The sequence below is a fragment of the Eleutherodactylus coqui genome, chromosome 3 (genome assembly GCF_035609145.1).
Source record: "Eleutherodactylus coqui strain aEleCoq1 chromosome 3, aEleCoq1.hap1, whole genome shotgun sequence".
NCBI lineage: Eukaryota > Metazoa > Chordata > Amphibia > Anura > Eleutherodactylidae > Eleutherodactylus > Eleutherodactylus coqui.
In genome coordinates, this window is record NC_089839.1 from 232,406,314 (window position 1) to 232,432,019 (window position 25,706).

The following is a 25,706-nucleotide window of genomic DNA, read 5'->3' on the forward strand; positions in this document are numbered from 1 at the left end:
AGGTCTAAGGCAGAGAAGGAGGTTCTTCCATAAAAATGACACCATCCCTGATAGACTAAGGCCGGTTGCACACAACTGGGTCGGATTCCACATTCGGGAATCCAACCCTGTGCCAAGCCGGCATCCGCGCGTACCTGCTTTCTTCTTTCACAGGATGGTCCACATGGCGAATCATCAGACATGAGCAGAACAGTTTGGGCGTTTTTTTGAATCCAGGCTTTTCCCACGTCTTCACTAGGGGATGACGCAGAATCCACGACCTTTTCGCAATGTCATTGCGGAAAGGCTGTAGATCGGACAGCTTCCATTGACTTCAATGGAAATCATCCATGCGGAATCCGCACAGAAATAGAGCATGCTGCGATTTTTTTTTCTTCTCGGCTGGAAAATCGCAATTGATTCCCGCTCCTGTAGAGGAAAACGCGTTTTGCCATAGTAAGCTATGGGCGGTATTTGTTGCAGAATCTGGGGGTAGATGCTCGCTCTGGATTCCGCAATGCAAATCTGCCCATGTGCAGCCGGCCTAAGACAGAGAAGAATTTCATGACATAATTCCTGGAAGTCTAGTGTGGTGAAGATGTTAATCTCTGGTGGGGTTAATGTCAGAATTCCTGATGGCCCATTGCAGAGAATGGTTTATTGCCACTATTTGAACAGTAAGTATTAAAAAAAAAAGACCGATGCATACGCAGATATAATCCGTAGCAGTTAGTTTATTTGCGCATGCGGCAGTCTGTTTCGGCCCTCTGTAGTTTCTTCAGTTCCCTTTGCACTGTTTTTTTATTTCTCTGGCTACTGCTGCCTGGAGAACCTGAATGGAGGTTCTTGTTGGAGTAGGGGAGTGGTGAAGGCTGGGGAGGGGCCAAAAACTGGGGCAGGGTCGATCATGGCTTGATGCTTGTTCGAGTAACGAGCACCATCGAGTACACTGATACTCGAACGAGCATCAAGCTCGGCAGAGTATGTTCACTCAACTCTACTTTTGAACCTTTGCAGGGCTGGACTGAGGATGAGTCAATGAAGTACATGCACAGACCCCATCCTCCTCCTCCCTAGAAACTATTGTGTTTTTATAAAATCGATCTAGAATGTTGTGTGATGAGTCCATTATAAGCGTTGAGTAACAAGTCTTTAGTATTTTAGAACCACACATGAAAACGAGTTTTAAAAAAAACATTTTTTACAATTTATTTACTAAAATGATTTTGTGGCTTGTAATGTCTTTCCAGTATTAAATTACAGAGAAGCACAAAACTAGAATGGAACCTGGGTTAGTTTAGTAGGGGTAGGGAGACACTGATATGTAGACGATGAACGTGGTCTGGTACTCCACGCTGCGCTCCGCACTGTAAGACAACGCTTTCACTTTCATTCTGTAGGTTTCGGCCTCCTTAAGGGGTCTGTTGGTGAAAATGACTCCTTTCATATTTTCTTCCCTTATAGAGAATGGTAGTGCGGGGTCTTCATCAATTATAAGGAATGTTGTCCTGGGATGTAGTATTCCGTCCTGGGTGTATGCAACCAAGCGAATCAAGTCTTGATTGGCAGCAATGCCAAATGGAAGTGAGACCAGCTTGTACTGCAGTGCGTATGGGCTGAGCGCACACTCCAGATCATTCACCGCACAGTTCTTCAAACAATACCTGTTACACAAATATCATGAATGTCATTAGTCACGGGAAACTTTATTGTGAAAGCGTTTATGAGGGGCAGAAAAATTGTTTGTTTTTTTCCTTCCATATTCATTCCCAACTTTCTCCATGGATTCGCTGTAGTATTGCAGCTCATTACCATTAAAGTGAAAGGAACTAAGCGGTAAGACCATGGTACTGGAAAAAAAGTTAATTCAAAGAGCAAGAAAAAAAGCATGAAAAAGTACAGCAACTAATTCATACATTAACCCCTTAAGGACCAGGGTGTTTTAGTCCTAAACGATCAGACACTTCTAAGGGATTTTACCCATGTGGTGATTTTACTGCCCTATTTTTTTTTTCTTCAGCTACTAGGATTATTTTTAATGCTTTTGTTTTTTACCGTGACATATAGGACTGTTTTTTTAATATTTAGCTTTTCGCTGACTTTTTCCATTTTTAGTTTTATTTTATGTGTTAAAAAACTATTTTTTTAAATTTATAGTTGTTTCTTTTGAACATATTTTTGCTCAAAAATTTCAGGAATGGGTTCCTTATTTTGTTTTGGACGTTTTGATATATAATTTGTATAGTCTCGGATTACAGGGCACATATGGCGATGGTATTGGTTGGCTATGGGACATTTTCTTTTTCATATATAGATTTTTATTTCATTCTGTAATTTTTTTTATTTCTCACTTTTCCACTATAGCTGGGGCATTGATAGGGGCCCCAGTTACAGAGGAAAACATCCCGGTTTAGTGACAGTGGTCACTACTAGCGCTGATCTGGGTCTGCTATAACCTTGTAGCTCTGTCTTGGTGGAGCGCACGCAGGAGTCACATGATTATCATGCAGTCACAGGTCAAACAGCCAAACCAACACTTCTGCTTTCTATCTTCACTAATTAGCGCTCACTGAGCACTATGTAGTCAGTAAAGGAGAAGGCAGAAGAGGTTAAAAACTGCTTGTACCTTCTTCCACTGGTCCTCAGATGTGACTAACAGCTGAGGACCCAACCTGCTCCTGTTAGACTGCAGGATAAGAAGCTTTAATCTGTTTGTGTAGAGCTTTAGATATTGTACATAAAATAAATTCACAAGTTCTTCAAAGTATTTATTCTTCTAATTTATTTTCAAGTAGCATAAAAAATTACTAATATGGCAAAAATGTATGTTTTGGGGGGTTGGTAGGTTTCTGATTTAGAAAAAAGCTCTAGAGTCATTTTTTTCTCATAACTGTTGATCTTAAGGAGTTAAGATCCAAGCAGAGTAAAAATACAGCACTTGGTCCTGGGCTTTAAACTTGGACAATAGTGGAAGTACAGCACAGGATTATGGCCTATGCTCCTGCAATCAAGCAAAAGCAGGTCAGGTCTTCGGCTGTCAGACACAGGTTTTTAACCGCTTATGCCTTCTCCTTTCCAAGCTACATAGTGCACATTGAGTGCTATGTACTCAAGAGTGAAAGTGGAGGTATTACTTCCACTATGCAACCTTTGTCACCTGAAGACTCTGATCAGCTCTATTGTCACTACATGGGATGTTTTTCCCTCTAACTGGGGCTCCCATGGATTCCCCAGCTACAGTGGAAAAGTATGAAATAAAAAAACCTGAAAACAATGTGAATGACCCCCAGAGGTCTCATATGACATCATGGGGAACATAGATGGTAAAAAAAAATTGTTACAAAAATAAGTTTAAAAAATTTAACAGAATAAAAAAATATATATACATAAAACAGAAAATGACCCACCGCTGACGCCAACCAAAACCGTCGCCGTATGCACCCTGGAATCCAAAACTATACAAATTATATATCCAAACATCTGAAACAAAATGAGGAACTTTATTTTCTGTAGTTTATTTTAGCATAAATATACTAATTTTAAAAATAAAGAACTATACATATCTTAACATTTAAAAAAACAGTAGAAAAAAGCCAGTGAAAAAAAATAGCCCTATATGTCATAAGTTTGGTCAGTAAAACCACCACATGGGTGAAATCCTTAAAAAGTGTCTGGTCCTTTAGGACCAAATCATTCTGGCCCCTAAGGGGTTAAAGAGATCGCTCAGATTTAGCTTTCTGTCCTAAGTTTAAATATGTATAAACAGAATGTGTGAAGCACTTTCAAAGTATTTTAAATTCTCCATCCACAACACATTCTTGCTGCTAGAATCATATCATTATGATAATGGTCACTTTTATTGAAGATGCTATGCATTGCACCGCAGACTTCATGGACGCTCAGGCAATTTTTTAATGCCTCATAAAAAAGAAAAGCTGCGTGCAATCTTCAAGTAAAAACAGAGATATTAACATATTATATTAGTCATATAATATATGTTGTCAAATAAAATACATTGTAACGTCTTTAATCCCTTAAGGACGACGCCCTTCTTTCCATTTTCGATTTTTCCTCCCCACTTTCAAAATATCATAACTTTTTTATTTATCCATCAATGTAGATGTCTGAAGGCTTATTTATTGTGGGACGATATTACGTACTGAAAGACTTTTAATTTTAAGTGGAGTGAAATGGAAAAAAATTCTTCCATCTTTGGAGGGTCTTGTTTCTATGGTGTACACACTGTAGCAAAAATGACCAGATAAATTTATCCTATGAGTCAGTACGATTAAGATCATTTCTGTAGTTTGTTTTTGCTGCACTACTTTTAGAAAATAAAATATATTTGAAAAAAAAAAAAATTATTTTCTGCCGCCATCTTCTGTTTTTAATTTTTCAATCGACATAGTTGTCCTCTTTTTTTGCCGGACATCCTGTAGTTTCTATTGGTACAATTTTGGAGCACATATGACTTTTGATCACTTTTTATTACATTTTTTCTTAGAGATAGGGTGACCAATTTTTTTTTTTTTAAATCATAAATACGAGAAAGTTTTTTTAAAAACTTTTATTATCTTATTTTTTTTAAATAAATAACATTTTTTTAAGCTGACTTTTACATTTTTATTTTAGTCCTCATAGGGTATTTGAACTTGCAATTGTTAGATCGCTATTGCAGTATGAGGTAGTACAATAGCATATGAGTTTATGGCAGGTATAGCTTGATAGGCAATCGGCAATGTCAGCCCTGTGGGCTTTCGGGAGGCCATGGCTGTCATGGCAACGGAACAGCACCCTTCTCTGGTCGAGGCCTCCAAATGCCACTGTCAGAATTGATGATGACATTTAAAGGGTTAACAGCCATGATCAGCGTGAGTGCTGATCATGGTTGTTGCCAGCGGGTGTCAGCTGTGAGAAACAGCCTGCACTTGCATTGTATGGAGTAGGATTGGCTTCACACACAAACCCTACACACTTAGGCCTTAGTCACACGGGCATTTTTTCCCGCGATTTGCGGATCGCATGACGGATGCGCATCCGCAAATCGCGTGACCGGGGCCGAAAAATCGCCTGAAAATACTGCTCCTAGCCGTGTTTCAATAGAAACCGGCTGGAGCTGTTCAGCACATTGAATTCAATGATTGAAAACAATGCGCTGCGGACGATCGTGGGATGAATTTTCGGGAAGGGCTTAAATATATAAGCCCTTCCCTGCAATTCATCCAGAAATGTGTAAAAACAAAAAAAAAATATATACTCACCTTGTCCCGGCAGACGGAGTTCAGCCGCGGCCGGTGGCAGTCCTCCTGAACTGCTCTCTGTAGTATTCAGCAGCCGGGGATTTAAAATCCCCGCCTGCTGAATGAGCTGCCTCTGATTGGTCACAGCCTGACCAATCAGAGGCAGCTCTCACTCACACCCATTCATGAATTCATGAATGGGTGTGAGTGAGAGCTGCCCCTGATTGGTCCCTGCGCTATTGCCGGCTCCATTGAATTCAATGGGCAAACATCGTTCTTCTCTGCCACAGCTGTTACAGCTGTGGCAGAGAAGAATGATTTGTCTTCTATATGTTCTCAATGGGGTCGGCGCTGCTGCCGCCGGCCCCATTGAGCGCATATAGAGAAGAGAACAGGAATCGCAGATCGCAGATAGGTGCGATCTGCAATTTCTGTTCTATAATTTATCGGACGAGCGCATAAAAAGCGCTCATGTGTCCGATATCATTGCAAAGCAATGGTTTTATAAAATCGCCGGACGCATGCGCATGCGCAAATCGCACGAAAAAACGCCCGTCTGACTGAGCCCTTAAAGAGCGTAAATGGCATTTTATACACCCTGTGCAGGAGATAGAGCTGGCATAACCTTCTCGCTTCCCTGAAAGGGGTTCTGTCTGCAAGAAAAAAAATTTATACTCACCTGTGTCTTACCGGGCCGTTTACCATGAACCTGCTGCTCTGCTGATGTCCCTCCAGCAGCCTTTCTATCGCAGGGCAGAAGCTGGCAAAGTGCCATCTTCTGTCACTGGTCCGACCACTGCCGGATGGCAAGTACTGCCGCTCGGGTCTGTCATCGACACATCTTAAATGATGCTTTGCCCATTGATTGGCCTGGCCGCGTCTAACCTCTGAAGTCCTCGGAGAGTCGACAGCGAGTGCGCATATGTCCTACTTTCCAGCACGCTTGCGCGCTTGCTGTCAACTCTCCAAGGACGACAGAGGTTAGCTGCAGCCAGGTTGGCATCAGCGCGCTGGAGCCGCTGGGAGATGACCCCTCACGTGACAGCTCAACAACAGAGGGAAGAAATACAATGGGATTAGGCGAGTTTACTTTGTTTTTTTTAACTCTTTTCTTTCCACGGGTTAGACTGTACAGGGAGGCAGGGCAGGATGCAGGTGAGTATAATTTTTTTTTTTTTGCTGATAGAACCCCTTTAAAGATGAGAAGGAATCCATTTCTAACACATTTCCCCAGTGTTCTTCCCCAATTGGGCCTATGTCCATTTCCAACATACCCATGTGAGAGAATGTATCACTTAAGGGGGCTCGTTTGAGTTAAAATAATTTTGATAGTAATCAAACATTTAAAGTGTATATGGCAATAGTACAAGTTAAAGGGGACCTGCCAGCATGTTTATTTGTGCAATCAGACTCTTCTTTTCCTCTCCTGCTCCTACACTGGTAATTCACTTTCAACGCACTGAAAAAAATCAATTTTCAGTGAGGTATAAAAAAGTTGGATTGCTCACTGAGAGATCAGGTTACAAATGCAGAGCACTGAAGTCTATGGAGGGAGCTGCTAGAGGGAGACAGAAACAAGATCCAAAAACACTGCATCTTCTAGTAAGTTTTCTATCTCGCACAGTAGTGGATTTACAGCTACTGCTCAGTGCTGTTGTATCGTGTCTTCCATGCTGCTGCTGTTGATGAGTGTGCGCTTCAGAGAGTTAGGGAAGCAGAATGTCCTCTACTCTATAGGTGAAGAGTATGGGAGACATCATGGTAGTTATTTTCCATCCCCTCTTGAGCCAGTAAAGAATGAGAGATACAAGTCATGTAATGGGCAGCAATAGTGTTATGCCTCATGTGCCCACAAATGACCGCTTATTCTGAAAGGTCATGTAAAGTAATATGGGGAAATCAAAGCTATCCATTGGAATTCCAACAAGGACAGTTAGAGTATTTTCACCACATGAAATCAATTAATAAGTATAGCATACCCAGAAGTAGAGTCTCGCAGGTAGTTTGGAGGGCAGGGGGTATCGACACATTGGTGACTTCCTTGCAGGTTGAAGCACATCTGATTTACCCCACACTGAATATTTTGTAGAAGGCATTCATCAATATCTGTGAGTAAATGTGTAAATGAAGTATTTCTTAAGTTTTTTAAAGAAAAGAAACCCGTCACTGACACACCCTATATATGACTTCTTTACCTTGGCACTCTATCTGTCTGAATCACTCAAAAATAAGGAAATGACACATTTCCAACTGTGTGAGGACTGAAAAAATTAGACATAGCAGACGACCTAATGTGAGCTCTTTCTTTATCTTTAAGCTTTCATCTTATAGTTCAGCTCTTTATACTTTTTACAACACATTGGCAATAGATACCGCATATTTAATATTCTAGTGCATTTTCACAAGTCTCATTCACATTTGTGCCAAAGACTAACAGCTCTCCAGTAAAGTAATGCTTGAGGGAAGCAATATAACCAAATTGTTTTATCCGTGAATTAATGTTTCCTTTTTAAAGGGATATACAGATTTTCAACTAAATACATTCTTACATATGTAACTGCGTTCCTCTAAACTTTGGAACCTGAAAGGAAGTCTGTTACTTGAGTTACCAGTGTAAGCTAAAGGGGTATTTCCATCTCGTGAATCCTATTTCAATGTGTTTGAAATTGTTAAATAATGCACTAACCCATAAGATGTTCATTTCGAAAATGCTCCGTTCTCCACATTTTGATTCCTCTGCCACTGGTCATTTACTGCTTGTTGCCAGGGAAACCAACCTTTTCTTCCATGGGAAGAAATACCAGAACAGAGTCATAGCTTGTAGCAGGGCTGATAGCTAGTGTGCATGCACTCTTAGGATCCTGACCACCAGACTTGTATGAAAGAAAGAAGTTGAAGAAGTGCACAAGCGTCGACCTCCTCTACTCCAGAGCAGAGGCAGTTGGTTTCCCTAGCAACAAACAGTAAAGAACCAGAGGGCAGAGGAATCAACGACTGAAGAATGGAGCATTTTGGAAATAAACATATTATGGATGAGTACATGGTTTTGCGATTTCGAAAACATTAAATAGGATTCCCGAGATGGGAATACCACTTTAACTGTATTAGAAGATGTGCCACAGGGGTATGATGAAAGTAGCACCTTTAATTTTCTTCATCAGATGCTCCAATGCCAAAATATTCTGCTTCCTGTGTAGTATATAAATAACAACGAAATCACCCGATGTGCGGATCATCATCTCTAGTAGTTTGAGCTCTCTCTCCCATCTTTAGTCCTTCAAAACGCTGTATTTTTCAGTCACTCTGCCTTTGTGATGCACTAGGGTTACTTATGCATGCACAATCACTGAATGGCATCTATCTACATCATAAATCATGGCAAACGCGTGCACAGGATCCACTAACAAGGGACATCAATCATGACTCAAAAGGGCGTCTTTATGGTAAAATAAAAAAATAAATTGTCAGAAATTCCCTCTTACATACTGCAAGGTCATACCTTGACATGACTTTCCATTAGCCATGAGCTGATAACCCGGTGGGCAGATACATTGGTAACTTCCAAGAACATTTCTACATTCATGTTGACACACATCCTGATTATCACATTCATTGATGTCTGTGTAATAAGCCAAATTTATGAAATGATTACTAGATTGTAGGAATATAACAATGCAAACATAAAAAGAGACTTCAATCTAGATGCGACATACCTACGCAAGGCATCCCAGGACTTTCAGACCTGAACCCACGTGGACAAACACAGACATAACTCCCATACGTGTTTTCACATATTTGATTATTTTTACACCGATGTGAAGCCCCCCTGCATTCATTAATATCTGTAAAAAAGGAAAGGAAAATTTTCATATGCAACCATGAATCATGAATATCATTTCAAGTGTTACTGGTGTAGCGGGCAGGGTGAATCCTTTGGCCGGAAAAGATGGTGGAGTAAAATCAAATAACGTGTCACGGGTGGCTCTACTATCTTCCCCTTAAAGACCCAAGGTGTAGTAGGCCCAGGGCACGCAGGACACGGTATAAATAACAGTGCTGGGTAACTTTATTACCAATTTGTCCTCGTGACACCAGTGCCCCTTTTTCAGTGGTCATTACAGATAACGCAGTTCACAGTCAAGGAAATTGTTTTTTAACTGGAGGCATATAGTTTTATTTTACTTGAACAGTCAATGCAAATTGTTCCGATAAACAGCATTTAAGAGTATTAGGCATTATAACGCAAGCACTCCTGTTCCTTATTCTTCCCTCGACAAGTTTGTATCCAGAAGTCACTCTTCCTTCACAATATCTGCAGTCTCACTTATCTGTTGGACCAGTACTGGGGTGCTCCCATTACTTGCTTGGCACATACCGCATACACTTTAGTCTTCTCCGTTACAGTCACACTTCTCACTCTAGTTACTTAGTTTCCTCAGTTGCTCTTACTACAGTGGTAGATGAATGGAAGAACCATGCACTTGCCACCATCAACTCCAAGAGAACAGGGTCTGCTCCTCACACTTCCCGAAGGAAAGACATCCTAGTGCCGCAGGAGTAAGCCTGGGACTCGGCAAGGGTAAGCTTCAGATCTCCTGCCTTGGGAGAAAGAACATGTGACCGGCTTCATTGCCAGTCATGTGTTCTTTCTTCAGCGCTACAGAGAGACGTCCGTCTTCTTCTTGCAGTGAGGGCTCAGTCACACAGGCACATCCATGCCTGTGTAGGGTGCCGATGCGCCCGTGTGACTGAGCCCTAACTACATAAATTAGGATGTCAGCATTTTTTATAACTCATTAATTCTGATATCATAGTCCACTAAGGAGAAAGCATGTAAAATATACAAGATGTTAAAATGTAAAAAAACACGTTGCCAAATCAATGTCCGTTAATTGTACTTTATAATATTCTTCTCTGGATTATGGTTGTGTGAGAGAATATGCTTTACACGCAAAAAAAATGTAATTAATTCTGTAACCACCATAAAAAAGTAATCTATAAAAGCTAGTTGTGCACACCTTAATTATCATATTTTCCGGCATATAAGATGACTTTCTAACCCAGGCAAATCTTCTCCCAAGTCCGGGGTCGTCTTATATGCCAGGAATACGCTGTAGGAAAAAAAAAATCAATCCTCATCTTCTGCAGCGCTGCTGCAGGCTGTCGCTCCCTCCTCTATGCTGACATCATTGAATGGCTGTGATTGGTTAATATAGCACCAGCTTTCATTGGCTGACACCGCACTGAGTTAGCCAATCGGAGCATTAGCTTTCTGGAGGCGGGGCATTAAAGCTCTCATCCAGAAAGCAATGCTCTGTCGGTGTGGAGGAGGGAGCGACAGCCTGCAAGAGCGCGGCAGTAAGTGAGTATTGATTTTTTTTCCTACAGCATATTTCTGGCATATAAGTCAACAGTTGGGGGTCATCTTATACGCCCAGTTGTCTTATATGCCGGAAAATACGGTATAAGTAATTTATAAAATTATGTCTACACCATTTAAAGCAAACCTATCATCACCTATGAGCACCAAAAACTAAGTTAGGGTGCTCATAGGCCAGGTCTTGAGGACACATGGACAGTGCAGTGGGCTCATCTCTGCAGGCTATACATGCGCACTCCCATTGAGAACAACATGAGATTTATGGTGCTCATAATTAATGACAGGTTCCCTTTAAATAAAGAAGCCCGAGTCCTGTAATAAGTACTGTGAGGGTTCGCATTAAAAAATTCTTTAGGGTTATCTTCCTCAGTACTTCTAATTGGTTAGTAGTGCTCATAGCATATACTTGCTGGACTCATTATTTTTTCAGATGCTTATTTAATTACTCTATAACAGACCATTTTATAAATTTCCTAGGATTAATAATTTAAGGTAAAAAAAAATTAAGATGTACAATGCTTACCAACACATGATCCATTTTCTGTTTTTGCCAATCCACTGGGACATAAATCAATGCACTTATAACTTCCACGCGTGTTTTTGCACACTTGGTCTGGTCTGCAGACACTCTGACGACACTCATTCAGGTCTGCAGAGAAATACATAAGTGAACATTATCACTGGACCCCTCAGCAGCCCCACCGCCTCTCAAACAGCCTCCAATAGCAATGCCAGCCCTGTGTCCTCATAACGGCATCCATATAACAGTGCTGACCACAGTGTCTTCCATAACAGTGACACTGACATCTATAATGCCCACTAGAACAGTGCCAGCAATTGCAGCCAAATATACCTTCTCCAAACTTCTTCATCTGCGCTCTCTGCTTGTACATATACAAAAGCAACCAGTTGGTATAATGTTCCATTGACATGCATTATGCCTACGTGATCCATACAGACTTACCAAAACATCTTCTGCCTTTCAAAAAGAAGCCAGGATCACAGCCACAGTGATAGCTTCCAATGCTATTGAAGCAACGCTGATGACAAGGATTTGACTCTTGGCACTCATTAATATCTGGAAATATAAGAAAGACAGATTAAAAAGCATTATAGCACAGTACTCGTAACACATGCTAAAAAGGTTTTAGATAGGATGACCATTAATAGATGAAACTTAGTTTGAGAAGAAGTAAAATACGTGGCTGGGGATGCAACACTTTAAGTCGATAAATGATCAAACAGGGGGATTACCCGGTGGTTCTTTAGTAATATTTAAAAAAACAGCCAGTCTTAATGCGTTTCGGATGAATGCAAGAGGAAGAATCACAGTGCGGCGGCACACTCTTCTGCATACACCTTCCGCACTCTCACAGCCACTTCTGAAGAAGGGGCGGTGTCCTCGAAACACATTAAGAGTGGCAGTTTGTTTTTAAAAATATTAATAAAAATGAATCCGGTAATTCCTTAGTTTGATCATTTATCAGCTACAAGTGTTGCACCCCCAGCCCACGTATTTTACTTCTTCTCAAACTAAATCACCATGCCCCACTAACACGGTTGCTGAAAAGTGGGCAGGCAGGACCTTCCTTTCTCCTTTTTTCCTGTACAAAAAAGAAAAAATCTAGCAGAAGTTGTTCCAGCCTGTTTTTTCCTCTCATCTTTCCATTAATAGGTGGAGGAACATAAAATTAGGAGATATGATGTCCCATAGCAAAAATAACTACAGGATGGTCCAAAGGTATGGAGACACCTGAAAAAATGGAAAAAATTGTTTGGGAATGCCATCCTGTGTGTGGCATATTGCTAAGGGGAAGGGGGCAAATCTGTGAGGGGTGATGTCCAATAAGACAGTCACTTTTGAAAGCTGCTATATCTGAACTAAGTCTATGTATTCAAATGAGAAGGGGCACATTTGACATATGTATCTCAAAGAATTTGATTAGGAATCCAAATCTGTACTTAAATGTGACATACCTTTATTCCTGCCAAAGTTATTAGCAATTTCTGTTTGTTTCAGGCAGATATAGCTGCAAGGTTAGTACATGAGAAGAAGGCAGAAATTGTGCTGATCTCTGGGGAGCACAGTACCTGAGTTATTGCAGTGGATTTCAATGGTCAGTACCCTAACAGACCGCCTTTGCACAGTTGGCAAATTGCTTGCCAAATTTCACCAAACAAATTCAGTTTTGGACACAGACAGAGCAATAACAATGGCGGTCCTAGCGTCCTTCTGCAAGAGCCCACATCGTAGCATTCAACTTCTATCATAGGAGAGCTGAGTGAGTTGAACCACCATCGGGTAGATGCTGGCTATGCGCAAATGGTACCCGTACAATCCAAATGCTGCATCATCTTAATGAGGATGATCTCGGTCACTGTGTTGAAATTGCGGAATAGGTGTCACAGCACTTGCAACGGGACCCACATTTCACAGAGATGGTACTGTCCAGTGATAAATAGGGAGGTTAACAAACAAAACCTCCCCAAGTGGTCTGACACAAACCCACACTGGACAGATACCGCTAAGATGGTTGGTGGACAGAAAGTCATGGTGTAATGCGGAGTGTAGGGTATGAAGATAGTGGGCCCATTCTTCATTGATAGTAACCTTATTGCTACCAAGTATCTGCAATTGTTATATGAAGAGGTGTTCTCATCACTGTGCAATGAAGATGGCAATTTCCCAGTGTTCCTCTAGCAAAGATGCTGCCCCCACCCCCACATTATGGACAGAATGTCCACAAGTTTTTAGATCAGCAAGTACAGGGGAAGAGAATTGGGAATCTTGGCCTGATGGTGTTACCTACACACTCACTTATCTCCTCCCCTTGGGACTTCTACGTGTGGGGTGATGTCAAGTCCAGGGTTTACACAGTGAAAGTCCAAGGTGTGGTGCACATGCAACAGCGGATCCTGGCCACCTGTGCAAGCATTTCTGCTGAGGTGTTGCTCTCAGTGCATTGTGAATGGGAGAAGAGGATGAACTTGATGATTTGAGGCAATGAGGAGCACATTGAGCGTATTCTGTAATGGATCATCGTTGTGTTCCAAGCCACAGAAAAATTAATAACTTTGGAAGGAATAGAAGGTACATGATATTTAAGCACAGATTTGGATTCCTCATCAAATTTTCTATCAGATACTTATGCCACATGCACCCATGCCCATTTGAAAAATATCGACTTGGTTCCAAGATGGCAGCTTTGAAAACGGCCACTGTGTTGGATACCACCCCTCACAGATTTGCCTTTCCTTCCCCTTAGCAACATGCTATACATAGGATGGTGTTCACAACCATTTCTCATTTATTCAGGTGTCTCCATACCTTTGCACCGGCTGTGATTGGCTGTTGCTCGATCCAATCACGGCGCTTACCTACACAGCGCTGACGGCAGGGGAATTCAAAGCTGAGCAGGTAGATGACAGTGGGGAGAATTCTCAAGCAGCTTGCCGTACCCCCGGGGAGACCATTGCGCCGTGGACACAGATGCCGCTGGAAGGTGAGTATTGCATTCTTTTTGTTGCTGTTTTTTTTTACCTCACTCGAGTATAAGCCAAGGGGGGCTTTTTCAGCATAAAAAAAATGTGCTGAAAAACTAGGCTTATACTCGAGTATATATGGTAATTAAAAACATGTCACAAACATGTATGCCGAGTTATTAAACGTTAAGATAAACAATGCTAAGAGTTTTCCAACTGTTGTTACCTATAATTTACCTTTACAATCTAGGCCATTAGCAGAAGCTCTGAATCCAACTCCACATTTCAGAGCACATGTGTATGAACCGATGGTGTTCCTGCACGCTTCATTTGTACGACAAACAGCATCTTCTAATGTGCATTCATCAATGTCTGCAAATATTAAGATGAACTCAAGGTGATTAGTATAAGTCTACCTTCTTTAACAGTCATCTTTAGGCCACTTATGTTGGACTTTCAACAATGAACGCATGGCATGGAACACAAGGAATTGCAGACTGCTTACTTGTGAAGCCTTATATAACAATTATTATAAGTACTGATATTTAGTATATAATCACTGAACAGTAACAAGTCATTCATGTTATTAACAATGGAAATATCATTTCATAAAAGAAAAAGCTTACCATGGCATGTCCGCCCGTCTGCAGAGCTCATCAGGCCTTTCGGACATGAACAGTAATAACTTCCCATAGTATTATGGCATATGTGTGAGCATGGGTTGTGGGCAGCACATTCATCCTTGTCTGAAAGTATTCAATAAATGTATTACACAACCTACACAGTCATTCATGGAAAGCTGTATGGGCAGTAGTTATGACTACATAGACTGTATAATATAGTTATGTTCATTTTTATAATATTGCTAAAATGTATTTGTTGATTGCAGAACCAACAAGCCCCCAAACCCCAGAACTAGAGTGTACACTATGACTTTTAAGGTTTCTGCCTATTCCCTTAGCCCTATGCTCATGGTGCACCCAGAGTCCATATATATGCAGTGTCCCACAGGGAGACCCCAGACACCTGACATACGTGGGGAGCTGGGAGGATAAAGTATTGGCTTGTCACGGTGGCACTTATCAGACTCCTTCATAGAGGGACGCAAGCAGCCAAGACCAGAGTAACACTGCAGGATAGGAAATGCCCATTAAACAGGATAACAGGGAGTTAATTGTTATGGGTGACGCCACCATTCCTATACACACCGGCATGACCCTCGGCAGATAATAAACTCAGTCACAGACAGTTCTTAGTACCACGGGTCTCTAGGAATGGTTAGAGCCCAGCAAACTTTACTTGGAACAATTATTACAAGGCAGTTCACTCATAGACTTCACAGTGCGGGTAAAAGGCTAGTCTTCAGAACATAGTACTTCTACACGAGTCTCACAAGCTCAAAGACGCATGTGTGTGAACAGAGATTATTATCTTGCAGTAGCTCCACACAGTCTTGAAGACGTGTGGGTGTGACAATTAAAGGGTGTACCAGGCTCCAGATGACCGCGTAGGAAAATTAGACACTGAGGTAGTACCTATGCACTGGCCTTGAGAAGAAGTAGTTACTTACAAATGCTCTCTCTCTGGGGCTCACTCCATTAACATCCAATCATACTTGGCAGGGGAAATCTCTCCTTCTCCTCCATGCTTCAGTACATGAGGACTGATTGTGTCCCTATGTACTTGGACCTCCTGAACAGCCGCACTCCTGAAGACATGGACTCCCTTTCCTGCTCTCATACACTCCCTTTTATAACCTCTTTCATACCACAAGACATGACAGACTTGATACATTTACATGCAGGCTTTGGATTTTATTAAACACTTTACCCTTCTAGCGCTGCAGCAGTGCAGCACACATGCTGGAAATAACAAGACAACTTTGCAAAGTGCATCAACATAGGACAAACATGTATGACATTTATGGAGGGGACCAGCATGATGTATTGGGTCACTACATATACACCCATCCAGTTCTGCAGTTAGTTGGTCATTGAAGGATAGGTGTAGACAGAAGTGCAGACAGCTGGTTAAGGGAGAGCTACCTACAACTTCATCCTCGAGTCTGAGGGAAGAGGAGAGGTGTCAGATACAACACTTATTGTTTCCCCGGGCCCCGGTGAGACACCCAGACAACCAGTAGAGAAATCTTTGTAGGAAAAGTGGTATCTCCAGCCACCAAACTCTGTACTTGGATATATGGACATGGACTGTATGGAACATCACTTTGTTCTTGCCACACTGTACTTCTATAGTCTGCCTAGCCATCTAAATCCACACCTTTGGGAGCTACTCCTGGTGACATGCTACAGGAATCGCAGAGCAGCTTCCCAAGTGATGGGTCACTTATCTTGCTGAAGGTGTTCCCCTCAGATATTGCGACTAGATCCCTAGGCTGTGTCCATCAATTATTGCAGAATTCCTAGTTGTATACTATGTGGGTCCTAGCATTTTCCTCATAGCACCATGTATGACTTCCATGCCTCTTCTACTCGGTGCTGTAGGTAACTGGGCTTGAGGAGATGCTGTTTCTTGTCAACCTTCCTGTATGTCCTCTATTCACTTGGTCTCCACAGTCTGATATCTTTGTCTCTCTGTCACCCCCTTCTGTCCTCTAGTTTAACATAATTTCTTCACTCCCTTTTCTTCTTGTATATTTACATTTATCAATGCCTTGTCACCTTTTTAACTGTTTAAATACTTCAGTATATCAGCCTTGTGCTATCTTGTTATTGGCATTACTGACTACCGACTGTTTGTGATTTATTAATAATGATAAAAACACTATATGACAATTCAATTATTTTTTTTACCTTCACAGTAAAGCCCAGAGACATCATAACTAAACCCAGATGGACACTGGTTGTCAAGATCAGCTATAAGGAAAGAAACGTAGTAAGTAAAACTCGTTTATGCAATTTAACATAATACAAAAGCTTGGTGAGTGGTGTTTTTTTTGGGGGGGTGGGGGAGTTAGGGGTAGTCTTTCTGGATGTTTTCAAGCCCTCTCTTCACAGGGAATTCCTGTGCTACCATCACTGACTTCATGGGGTTCCCACCACTTATGCATTCGGTAGCAGTGCTGAATATCCGTGATTTGTTCATAGCTTTATTGTGACAAGTAATTGATTTTTTTCAGTTCTGTATCACAATACAGCATCAGGTCATCATTGTGACAATTAAATCCTGCACAGGGGCTATATCATTAGCTCATTAATTAACATAGGGCAGACAGGAAGGGATTATGCTAGGTCATGTACATTTAAGTATTATTTGTTCCTGCTCCTCTCTGTTATCAAATGGATGCCTACAGATTGAAGAATGATATAACAGCCATGGAAAAAATAAAAAGATATTGCGTAAGTTATTATGGCAACTTAAATGATCAGGGTATTGGGTTGAAAATAGATGGAGGAACCATCACTAATCTTAAGATACGCAGACGATATGACCCTGGTAGTAGAGACAGCAAAGCATCTGAAGACCCTGATCCTGAAGCTAAAAGAAGAAATTAAGAAGATGGGACTTCACCTGAACATTAACAAAACAAAGATCATGACCACTGCTAACAAGAAAGTCCAAATAAAGATCAGAAAGGAGAAAATCAAAGTGGGTAATTGTTTCATGTTCCTTGGGTCTCTCATCAGTTATAGTGGCAGCTCAACAGGTGAGATAAAGCATCATTTAGCACTGGGGCTTACAGCCATGATGATCATTGACCCAATATGGAAGTGCAAGATTGTCCCAGTCACCATCAAAGGAAGGTTAATCACAGCCTCCTGATTGCAACATATGGCTGTGAGACGTGGACATGGAGGATAGCAGACAGAAGAAAAATTGAGCTTTTGAGCTGTGGTGTTGGAGAAACCTTCTATGAATCCCTGGAAAGCTAGGTTCACTAACAAAGCTGTCCTGGACTGTATCATCCTAGAGGTGTCCCTGGAAGGCAAGATCCTGAGACAGATTGACTTACTTTGGACATGTGATAAGGGTGAATTCACTGGAAAAAGAGATGCTACTTGGACTGGTCAGTAGTAAAAGGAAATAGGGAAGACAAAAGACACGTTGGCTGGACACCATCAAGAAGGGCATGGAAATGGACATCAGGCTATTGAAAGCAGCCAAAGAGAATAGAGAAGCATGGAGAGAACTGGCCTACAGAGTATCCAAGAGTCGGACACGACTAAACGGATAGAATTGGAACTACAGAATATTAGCACAGATGGGATCAATAACGTATTTAGCACATACAGTACCTTAAATGCAGCGGTGGACTGATTTGGGCATTAGTTCCTCTGTTCAAATACAATTTAATGATCCAAGCTAAGTATATCCTTACTATATTGGTTGGTAAGGAGGTCAATGAGCCTGAACTGTAAGGCCTCCTTCCCACGAACGGATTTCCGCCGCGTAATTCGCGGCAAAAATCCGCTGCGTTGCCCGCAGCTATTAGGTTCTATTGAGCACAATGCTCACGATGCGTAATTCCAGCGCGGAATTACGCACCGCGATTTCTCCCGTCCTCACCCGCAGCATGCTCTATTTTCTGCGGGTGAGGACGGGCTGTACGCACTGACGGCTTCCATTGCAGTCAATGGAAGCCGTCCGTTCACGCTATCTCCCGCTGTAACCAGCGGGAGATAGCGTGAAAAAACGCTTTCCCGCCCACCCTGACGCCAAATGACACGGCCGGCCGCGTCACGTGACACGCTCGGTGACGCGGCGGTGGTGGGCGGTGACGGGCGGTGACGCGGCGGTGGTGGGCGGGGAAGCGATTTCACGCTATCTCCCGCAGGTAAGTATAGGGGCTCTGGGGGGCGCCGTGACGGGCTTCACTGCGTAATATTACGCGGCGGACCCCGTCACGCTCGTGGGAAGGAGGCCTAAAGCTGTGAAGTTGCGTATGAAAATTTAAATAAGCACTAAATGTGTAGTTTATATACCAAGATTTTAGTCCTTTGACAATAAAGCCTTCAGATTAAATTAGGTTGTGCACTCCTGATTTAACCACTGTACAAAGCATACCTTTGTTAATTGAAGCATGCATCTCAAAGTGAAGAGTTTCTTCTAGAGGGTTGTAATCAGCGTCTACAGAAGATGCACGTACTATCTCCACCATAACAGGCATCTTGCCATGGTTGGGATCATAACCGATAGTGTGATTCCAGGTATATGGTACACTGACTCCATCCAAGTGGAACATTCTTGTTGAGAATGCATATAGCTGTCCAAGACCTGTTTGGACATAATCCTCTGTGTAATCCTAAAATTACACATTTACACATCTTTAGACAAGTGAATCGAATTATGTTGTTTGCTGAACAAAATGAAGGATTGATACATATTCCATATTTACCTTTATCGTGATGCCAGTAGATGATTGCAGTTGAAGAATATGTCCTTTTACAACAGTATCCACAATAAGGACACCGTCAGCATCAAGGCCGCGGGCGGTATGAGTCATGTGCAAGACTTCACCTGTAAGTTTACACAGAGCAGAAATAATTTATCTTCGTATCCACTTGTTTATTTGTCACAAACTTTCACAGTCTTAAGTCAATGAAGTGCAGCATCGTTGTCATTTACTATTCAGAAACAAAAATTAGTTACGGCAAAATTATTATTCCTAACATTTAAAGAGGCAAAATAATTTATTCATGGTCAGTGACAACTGCCTAAAAGAGAGTGGGAGCAGTCTACTGTTTATTTATGGTGATGTAGAACATTATACATGGGGCTGTATTTAGAGGTCATGCTGCCCTAGGCACTTTTACTAACCCCATTGGTCAGGCTAAACTAGTGTTACTTATGGATTAGATAAATGCCAAGATCTGAATTTACACTGTTAGCATGTACCTAATGTTCATATCTATCTCCTATCTATCTATCTCCTATCTATCTATCTATCTATCTATCTCATATCTATCTATCTATCTCATATCTATCTATCTATCTCATATCTATCTATCTATCTATCTATCTATCTATCTCATATCTATCTATCTATCTATCTCATATCTATCTATCTATCTATCTATCTCATATCTATCTATCTATCTATCTATCTCATATCTATCTATCTATCTATCTATCTATCTATCTATCTATCTATCTCATATCTATCTATCCTATATCTATCTATCTTATATCTATCTATCTATCTATCTATCTATCTATCTATCTATCTATCTATCTATCTATTTATCTCATATCTATCTATCTCATATCTATCTATCTATCTCATATCTATCTATCTATCTCATATCTATCTATTAGAGATGAGCGAACGTACTCGGCCACGCCCCTTTTTCGCTCGAATACCGCGATTTTCGAGTACTTCCGTACTCGGGCGAAAAAATTCGGGGGGCGCCGTGGCGGCGCGGGGGGTTGCAGCGGGGAGTGGGGGGGAGAGGGAGAGAGAGAGGGCTCCCCCCTGTTCCCCGCTGCTACCCCCCGCACCGCCGCGCCTCTCCCCACCCCCGGCGCCCCCCGAATCTTTACGCGCGAGTACTGAAGTACTCGAAAATGGCGGTACTCGGGTGCGTAAGTACTCATTACGAGTACGTTCGCTCATCTCTACTATCTATCTCATATCTATCTACCTATTTATCTATCTATCTATCCTCATTGTCAAAAACAAATCAAGCACCTAGAAGGAGTTGTTTTGCTGCAAATTAAAATTATGTAGTTATATATATTAGAGTTTTGGCATCATTAGATGAACAGTCTTGCCACCTGAACACCTAAGAGTAGTTCCACTTTTTGTCTATTAAAAGACTCCCAGAGGCTGGTTGCGTGTGGAGGGGCAGTCGGTTATGGTGACTTGTGTCTGCTTTCTTCTTCCTATACTGGCCGCTGTCCCCTAGCATCCGCCCAGCCGATCTAAGCTCTCACTCAAGACCTAAAGCTTGCAGGTTCAATCCCCGCATAGTTCAGGTAGCCGGCTCAAGGTTGACTCAGCCTTCCATCCTTCCGAGGTCAGTATAATGAGTACCCAGCTTGCTGGGGGGGGGAGGGGGGATAAATAAATTACCTGAAAGCCCTGCGGAATAAGTTGGCACTATACAAATAACAAGCCCCCCCCCCCCACCTCCCCCCATAGTACTATTAATTTGTTCATGACGCCAGTGCTTTACAGCACAAAATGTAATGGGTGATGAAGATGACGAATTAATCACTCCAAGCCAGGGTTTAGTAAAATAAACATAATTCATTATTCTTTTTTTTCTCTTTTGGGATGGAGATAATGGCAGAAATTATATTGGTGTGCAGTACAGTCAATACGCAGCAATTAAACACTTTTACTCCTTTAAATTCACAAACTATGACTTAATTGCATGAGCTTCCCTTTGATAGTCTTGTAATTGTGCCTTGGTATGGCTTTGACTCCTGGTCTCCACAATAATTTGCCTCTGAGCAGGTGCTGGTGGACTGTTGGGCCTTAATGGAAATTTGGAGCCTTATCTATCCTGATGTGAGTGGGGGTTGGGGGGGCGCTATTGAGGGGACCTCATGACATAAACAGCCTCCCAGGAAATATCGATAATGCATGGTGTATGGCAAGAGAGTTTTGGTGGTACTTATCGCTCTTCAGTGATCGCTTGCTGTCTTTCTCTCCAGGGATCAGCGCCATCACTCTACTGTAGTAGGCCACAACTTGCCACATGATCTGGTGACTCTCCTGACAGCAAGTTTATTGAGTTCGTACCAAACGTCTGGTCATCCATATGGTAAGAGAAAAGATGGCAATTCAATGAGCTAACAACCCCTAAGTTGCCACATTTGGTGTTTCAGATGTGGACAACAAAAAATGATGCACAACCCTGCTATGGTGTCCTGAAAGCCTGATGTGCTGTGGTGAGTGGATAGTGCTGGTTTCCATAGATGAAAGTAATATGCTACAGTAAAGAGCCAGGAAGGCTGAAAGCTTAATAAACTGCATATAAAAACTCTGCTGCTGGGGTTGCAGAGACTTAAAGGGATAGAAGCCAAAAGTTCAGAGACTGTCTTTGCTGTGGATACGAGATGGTCGCCGCTGTAGTGAGCTATGGAAGAACTCCTACGGATATACCTGGTGCAGCGGCGAGCATGGACTGCTAGGGTATGGTTTCATAAGGAAAAATGAAGCCCTCAATGTTCAGATACAGAAATACCATTCTTAGATCCAGGCTCAGTCATTCCTTTCTGTTATAGTGGATGAGCTACAGAAATATATTGCAGAGAAAGAAATGGAAGTAAAACGGATCGATGACTCTTCTGCTCTTGAACAAGCCAAGCTTGCAAACAGTGGAGAAAAACTAAAGACACTGCAGAGAGAGAACCTATCACTGGAGGCCGAGCTAAAGAAGGTTCAGAGACCAGAGAAGTCTAGGTCTATGTTCAGACAGCAAGTAAAGGTCGTAAAGGCCATGTTGAAGATAGTGAGATGTATGACAATAGAGATGATCCATGTAGAGGAGCGTGGCCATGGTCCCGAAATGCTGACACCCTAAAGGTAAAACCAAGCCATTAAATTCTGTTGTTCCTGAGCTAGATGAGGATGCAACAGTGTCTGAACAAAGGTTTTACAGTAGAACATTGCCCAGAGGATCATACTGCCTCTGCTGGCTTGCCTTCTTCCTCTAGTGCCTCCTGGAGCTATGTCTACCTCAGGTAAGCAATACACATGCCCTCAGCTGTCCACATTATGTAAAAATAAATGTGATTCATTAGACTGATTTAAGCTTTGTGTCTTCTTCCCTGATATGTTTTTGGTTAGATTATACCTATGGGTGTGACTTGTATGTCTATAGGTTTTATTGCATTACTTGCAAGAGGCGGGGGGTGATGCCTCATAGGAGAGAAACTGTATGTCTGTTGGAGGGTTGTTTTTCTCCTTTAAAGATATCTCAAAATATTACTTATGCACTCGGTCTCCCTTTGGTAGCCCCATAAGCATAAATGGAGGGTAGCGCTCATGATTGGCCACGACTCTATTTATATTGTGGGGTCAAAGCACCATCATTCTCGTGATCAATTGGACTTTAGTAGTTGGACCTCCACTGCTCAGACACACCACTATCCTGTGGATAGGTAATATGTTTATTCCTCTATAGTTGAACTGCAAGGAGCATATCGCCACTACATGCAACCAACATTGGCAGCATGGCAAGCTGAAAATATGAGCATTGCCTAAAAAATATCAGCAATTTATAATGGTAAAACCGTTTTCACCACAGTTTCTCTTTGAAAGATTTCACTTTACACTGTTGAAGTCAGGTCTAATTTTGTCTATGGTTTTATCCCTGAGATTAAAGTTTGAAGACTAATTTGGTACATAGTAAAATACTCCAATACTTTTTAGATATAGTCACCGAGAACTTTTATTAATGCCATGACTTTTAAATAAAATTGTAAAACTCTTTGAGGCACATTAATAAAAGTAATTAAGTCCGTTTTGTACTGGAATTGAAGAAAATGACATTTAGGATGAACGCAATGTTTACTAAGCCCCGATTTTTGACTGAAAAAACGACTTAAAAGTGGGTGAGGTTCAACAGCGGCACACCCGATCATGGGACAGGAAAGCCAGCTGCAACTTGGAAGCTGGGCATTATACATCAATCTGGCATGCACTACACTGATGACTACGGGCCACACTTCATTGAAAATTAATACTGGTAGCTAATATTAGCAAATATGTACTTATGTGTCTTGTATGCAAGACTCGCTAACATCAAAGATATTGTCATCAAATGTCAGTATCTTAAAGCAGCTTTTATTATATCACATTCATAAAAAAACTATATAATCAGCTGCTCCGATTCATTTGTTAGTCTTAGGTTGGATTACATTTGTTCTTCCTATTGACCAAAGCATCCACCAATCTAATTTATGTCTTTAGCATTACATTAAATTGTCTCCAGATCCTAAAGAAGTGATTTCAGGCGGTTTGTTGTGATTCTACTATACTGGATAAGCAGAAAAGTGAAACATTTAATATCAATATGCAGGAAAGAAGGGCTATCTATGCACTTAAGAGCAATAAGGAGATCACCATTAAGCCTGCAGATAAAGGTGGTGCTATAGTTCTCATGAACACATCAGACTACAAGAAAGAAGCAGACAGACAGCTGATGGACACAAGATACGACACCAAAATGGATCAAAACTCGACTCAAAAACATGTGAGGGAATTGAGAATGGTTATCAGAAGCTCCATAAACGTTTGGACTTGATACCGGAGAACCCCAGGGTTGGAACTTTCTACATGCTTCCAAAATTACACAAGGCTTGCAACCCAGAAAGGCCAATTTGAGGTGTGGGAACCTTTACTGAAGGAATCTCAGGATGGGTAGAAGGTGTCCTCCAACCACTGGTGAGAAACACAACCAGCTACTTGCAAGACACCACAGACCTACTGAACAAACTATCAACCATAGGTACCCTCTCCGATGGCACCATCCTGGCCACCATGAAGGTGGATTCCTTATATTCCAACATCCCACATGAAGATGGACTGACTGCCTGCCAGGCACACCTGAAGGCCAATGGGGTTGCCTCTGAATCCATGTTACAACTCACAAGATTCATCCTCACACACAATTATTTCTCCTTTGGCAAAGAGATATTCCTGCAACTCACTGGAACCACCCTGGGCAGTAAAATTGCACCATAATATGCCAACCTTTTCATGGCAAAAGTGGAGAGTGACTTTCTGGCCTCCTGCTCCAGCAAACCACTGACCTACTTCCGCTACATCGATGACATCATAATCATCTGGTCAAACACCGAACAAGAACAAATAAAATTCCATGAGAGATTCAATGTATTCCACCCCACCATAAACCTGACATTAAGCTACTCGTATACCAAAATCAACTTTTGGACACCACCATAAAAATTTCAAACAGCAGACATCCCTTTACCGGAAACTGATTGATCGGCCCACATACCTCAGATGGGACTGCTTTCACCCTAAACACATCAAAAGGATGTGCTTTCACCCTAAACACATCAAAAAGTCGCTCATTTACAGCCAGGATATCAGATACAACCCGATCTGCTTCAACCCAACAGACAGAGAAGAACATCTGTACCATCTTAAAAGGACAGTTTTAAATCAGGGTTACCATCCCACCTCAATTGATGACCAAATCATCAGAGCCACCAGGATACCCAGAAATCAACTTCTCCAATACACAGAGAAGGAAGGAAACAATTATGTTCCTCTAGTAGTGACTTACAATTCACAGCTAGACGTACTAAGGAAAACCGCAAAGAGACTCCATCATACCCTACACAAGGATGACAGTCTGAAAATCATATTCCGGGTCCCTCTGCTTCTATGTTACAGGCAACCTTTGAATTTGCGGAACTTTACAATCAGGAGTGTATTGCCCTCCGACACACAAAAAAGAACTTATCCCAGTAAGGTAAGAAGCTGTAAGACCTGCTCACATGTACAGACCATGGACAGGATACAAATCCCCAACACATAGCAGAACTATAAGATCCCGGGGACATTCACATGCTCCACATTTAATGTTGTGCACCTGATCCTGTGTAGTAAACGTCCTGTTGTGGGCCTTTATGTTGGAGAAATAGGATAAAAAAATTAAAGCGAGGATTAGATCTCATTGCCA

The 25,706-nt window shown here is 41.8% G+C and overlaps 1 protein-coding gene across 1 annotated transcript in view; it reads right to left on the minus strand.

Moving 5' to 3' along the window:
• Window positions 1-1,162: 1,162 nt before the first annotated feature.
• HMCN1 (hemicentin 1) overlaps window positions 1,163-25,706 on the minus strand; it is a 313,489-nt gene continuing 288,945 nt past the window's right edge. The window contains exons 96-106 of the mRNA XM_066597086.1: window positions 19,439-19,560; window positions 19,108-19,345; window positions 16,896-16,958; window positions 14,709-14,828; window positions 14,320-14,454; window positions 11,564-11,677; window positions 11,123-11,248; window positions 8,933-9,061; window positions 8,719-8,838; window positions 7,199-7,325; window positions 1,163-1,643 (exon numbers count right to left, since the gene is read on the minus strand). Coding sequence (XP_066453183.1) covers window positions 1,277-1,643; window positions 7,199-7,325; window positions 8,719-8,838; window positions 8,933-9,061; window positions 11,123-11,248; window positions 11,564-11,677; window positions 14,320-14,454; window positions 14,709-14,828; window positions 16,896-16,958; window positions 19,108-19,345; window positions 19,439-19,560 — 1,661 coding nt within the window. The 3' untranslated portion in view covers window positions 1,163-1,276. The remainder of the gene's footprint in view (window positions 1,644-7,198; window positions 7,326-8,718; window positions 8,839-8,932; window positions 9,062-11,122; window positions 11,249-11,563; window positions 11,678-14,319; window positions 14,455-14,708; window positions 14,829-16,895; window positions 16,959-19,107; window positions 19,346-19,438; window positions 19,561-25,706) is intronic.